This window comes from Arachis ipaensis, chromosome B10, assembly GCF_059453495.1.
Source record: "Arachis ipaensis isolate K30076 ecotype BB chromosome B10, ASM5945349v1, whole genome shotgun sequence".
Taxonomy (NCBI): domain Eukaryota; kingdom Viridiplantae; phylum Streptophyta; class Magnoliopsida; order Fabales; family Fabaceae; genus Arachis; species Arachis ipaensis.
In genome coordinates this window covers 128,294,271-128,298,813 of record NC_142435.1, presented here as the reverse complement: position 1 = coordinate 128,298,813, position 4,543 = coordinate 128,294,271, and the positions used below count along the sequence as shown (strand labels likewise).

Below are 4,543 nucleotides of genomic sequence, written 5' to 3'. Positions count from 1 at the left end.
CACTTAACAAACATATCACGGCATCGAATGATAATAAGAGAGAGTTAAAATTAGCAAATTTTAGGCCAAAGAAACATGTTTCAATCATAGCACAAAATTAGGAAAGAAAATGTAAAACATGCGAATTGTATCAATAAGTGTGAGAATAATGGATAAAATCCACTCAATTCAATACAAAATAAATCGTAAAATAGTGGTTTATCAGAGCTACGAGTTGGATAACAATGGTGTGTTTCGACACCTAATCTGGATGGACAGGAAGAGCCGTGTTGACTTTGAAGTATTTGGTGACGTTATGGCCTTTGATGCAACTTACAAGAAAAACAAGTACAAGTTTCCATTGGTAGTTTTCTTAAGAGTGAACCATCACCTTCAAACAATAGTTTTTGGCAGTGCAATTGTGGCTAATGAAGGAGAAGGAACTTACATATGGCTGTTACAGAGATTCGTGGAAGCAATGAATGGTAAACGATCAGATGCTGTGATAACTGATGGTGCCAAGGCTATGAAGCTTGCAATTGAAAAGGTCTTTCCAGAGGCACGCCAGAGGTTGTGCGGATGGCATTTGTTAAGAAATGCCACAGCCAATGTCTCCAACCCCAAGTTTACCCAACAATTCAGGAAATGTATGCTTGGCGATTATGAGATTGATGAGTTTGAGGAGCAGTGGGCGTCAATGGTTAATAGTTTTGGGGTTAAGAACATGGAGTGGGTTAAGACCACTTATGGGATTAAATATATGTGGGCTACAACACATATGAAAGGCAAGTTCTTTGCCGGGTTGAGAAATACATCGAGGTGTGAGGCACTACATTCGCAAGTTGCTAGGTTTGTAAAATCTGGCTACAACATTAAGGAATTCCTCCATCACTTCCGTCGGTGAATGGGTTTATTGCGGAATAATGAGGCTGAGGCTGACTATTACATCTCATACGGGTTTCCGATAATGCAAACACAGGTGCAAGCATTGGAGCGATCAGGTGCAACTGTTTATACAAGAGAGGTGTTCTACTTGTTTCGATAGTTATTGTTGAAAGCATCAAGTGCGATAATAGTTGATTGGCGAGAGACTTCATGTAATGTGAACTATGATGTACGAAAATATTATGAGTTAACATGAAAATGAGTTGTATCTTATTGGCCTGACAATAGTGAGTTTAGGTGTTCATGTCAACGAATGGAGTCATTTGGTATTCCATGTGTTTATATCCTTCGTCTATTGATATATCTTCAAATTACAGAATTACCTGAGTTATTGATATTGAAGTGGTGGACCATGAAAGCAAAAGAGGCACATATAAGGTTGGAGCAGCGGGGATCGTTAGTTGGAAATGGAAGTTATGAGAGTAGGATTGCTGCTATGAATGATGAGCTGGAGGGCTTGCCATTTGCTGCTTGCGAAGATTTAGGTGATTTTAAGGATGTTATGAAGTGGGTTAGAAACAAAAAGGCTGAATTATTTGCCAACTATAACATCCCAAATTTTTTGAAAATTAAATAATTAGTTATTTTAAAAAAAAATATTTTTAACAAAAATAATTAAATAGAATTTTATGATTATTAAAGTTTAATTTAATTATAATTTATTCTATTATTTTAAATTATCTATTAGAAACTATTTTGATAGTTACCGTTTAAATTAATTTTTATAAATATTATTATTATTATTATTATTACTACTTGTTCATACCCTGGCCCAATAATAAAGGTCCAGGATCCAAGCAAATAGGCCCAACCCAAAGGGTTGGCCCTCACCCAGTACTAGCCTTCATCCCAAGAAGTCAGTACTGAACACGACCTGCTCCAAAGAAGTCGGATACGAGGGTTAGCTGGCAGATAACACTCATTCGAATGAGTAACTGCCACTAGAAACTCTCTAACCACCTCGTAGAGCCATATCTTAACCTCCCTAAGATATGGGAACGGTTATCCACCTAAAAAGGTGGCACTACTCCAGCGGTGGTTATTGGTTCACCACTATAAATACCCTGACATCCCTCAGGTATCACTAAGTTCCAATATTCTCTAACTTGCTCACACTCTTGCTAACTTAGGCATCGGAGTGTCTTTGCAGGTACCACCCCCCATTCTTTCACACGTACAAGTCGGACGGAGGAACACCGAGGAACAGATCTACTCGAAAGCCACCTCCTTCATACGTTTGGGCCAACCAACGCCATCCGGCCCATTAATCTCCGGTTACCCACCGTAACATTGGCGCCGTTGCCGGGGACCCGAGAGATCAACCAGTGATGGCGGAAAGATCCCCTGAAGAGGGTCATGTGGAGACAGATTCCGAACAAGAGAATTTGAACACCGGAAACAATGAGGCAGATCAGACCCTCCACCAGGAAGTCAATGATCAACATAGGGAAGGCACCTCCGGAATCAAAAATCCGAAGGTGAACTCCTCGGAGGGGCGCGAATCAGAAAAAGAAGGACCCTCGCACGCTAGTGAACTTATGGGATTAATCCATAGCCACCTCGAGCAGCTAGAACAGGAGCGGGAACGACAAAGGGAAGCTGAAAAGAACCTAAAAGAGGAGATGGAGCGATGAAAAGAGTTAGAAAGAAAACTCTTAAAGTTAGAATCCTCCCTCAAAGGTCAGGATTCCCACGACGATAAAGAACATTCTCCCTTAGGAGAGAAAGATCCGTTTAGCGAGGACATAATGAGGGCAAAAGTTCCGAGAAACTTTAGAAGCCCCGATATGGACCTCTACGATGGAACCACCGATCCCAAGCATCATCTGAGCAACTTTAAAAGTCGGATGTATCTGACCGACGCTTCTGACGCTACGCGATGCAAAGCTTTCCCGACAACCTTGTCAAAAGCAACGATGAAGTGGTTCGACAGCCTCCCTCCGAGGTCAATTACCAGTTTTGAAGACCTCTCAAGAAAATTCTTGATGAGGTTCTCCATCCAGAAGGACAAAGTAAAGCATGCACCAAGTCTCCTGGGAATAAAACAGGAGGTCGGGGAGTCCTTACGGGCCTATATGGAAAGATTCAACAAAGCATGTTTGGAGATTCAAGACCTGCCCACCGAAGCAGTCATCATGGGGCTAGTCAATGGTCTTAGAGAAGGTCCCTTCTCACAATCCATATCAAAAAGACACCCCGCCTCTTTAAATGATGTACAGGAAAGAGCTGAAAAGTACATCAATATGGAAGAAAACGCTAGGCTAAGAGACCCGAGTTTGCGACTCGGGCACCCTCCCTCAACGAAAGAGAGGGAGAGGGAAGCGAAGAAGAAGGAAGAGCTCGGCCTCGATAGGCCAAGGAAATATCACTCTTATACTCCATTGAAAGTTCCTGTAGTGGACGTATACAGAGAAATTTGCAATACTGAAAGGCTGCCTCCCCCCAGACCCATTAAAAATAAAAAAGGGGGGAGCCGCGGTGATTACTGTGAGTACCACAAGATATATGGGCACTCTACAAACGACTGTTACGACCTTAAAAATGTGATAGAAAAGCTGGCCAGAGAAGGTCGGCTTGACAGATATCTCATAAAAAGGTCGGACAGTCATGGAAAAAAAAAGCGAGATGATATGGACAAAAGAAACCCACCACCACAAACTCCGGAGAGACATATCCATATGATCTTAGGAGGGTTTGCGGGAGGGGGACTCACGAAATCCTCTCGTAAGAGACACCTCAAGAGAGTTTACCAGGTTGAAGAGGGGTCCTCCGACCTCCCAACCATTTCATTCACAAAGGAAGATGGGCGAGGAATAATCCCTGGGCACGACGACCCAGTGGTAATCACCATGATCCTGGCAAATGCCCATCTACACAGAACACTAGTAGACCAAGGAAGCTCGGCGGACATCCTATTCAAGCCCGCCTTTGACAAACTAGGTTTAGATGAGAAAGAGTTAAGAGCCTACCCCGACACCTTGTACGGATTAGGTGACACGCCAATAAAGCCACTAGGATTTTTGCCCCTCCACACCACCTTTGGAAAGGGGGAAAAATCAAAGACTCTGAGTATAGACTTCATAGTTATCGACGAGGGATCGGCCTATAATGCTCTAATCGGCAGAGCTACCCTTAACCGACTTGGAGCGGTGGTATCGACACCCCACCTCTGCATGAAGTTCCCGACCTCGTCGGGGATAGCAACGGTGAGAGGAGATCAGAAGCTGGCAAGGAAGTGCTACAATGAAAGCCTAAACCTGAGAGGAAAAGGCAAAGAAGTTCACACAATAGAACTCGGGGGAGCAAGGGTTAAAGAAGAGCTGCGACCACAGCCCGGGGGAAAAACTGAGGAGATTCAGATCGGCGAAGAGGAAGGAAAAAACACTCACATAGGAGCCAACCTAGGGGAAACCCTAAGACAAGGGTTGATTAAGCTCCTAAGAGACAACTCAGATCTCTTCGCCTGGAAGGCCTCCGACATGCCTGGGATAGATCCCGAGCTCATGTCTCACAAGCTCTCGGTCTACTCAGGGTCCCGACCTGTGCAACAAAGAAGACGCAAGCTCGGCCCAGAACGAGCCCTAGTAATAGAAGAGCAAGTGCAGGCACTCCTAGAAGC

At 43.8% G+C, this 4,543-nt stretch overlaps 1 protein-coding gene across 1 annotated transcript; it reads left to right on the top strand.

Moving 5' to 3' along the window:
• Positions 1-250: 250 nt before the first annotated feature.
• Positions 251-883, top strand: LOC148581671 (protein FAR1-RELATED SEQUENCE 4-like). Its single transcript, XM_088493132.1, has one exon. The coding sequence runs from the start codon at positions 251-253 to the stop codon at positions 881-883; it is 633 nt and encodes a 210-aa protein (XP_088349258.1).
• The last annotated feature ends 3,660 nt before the right edge of the window (positions 884-4,543 follow it).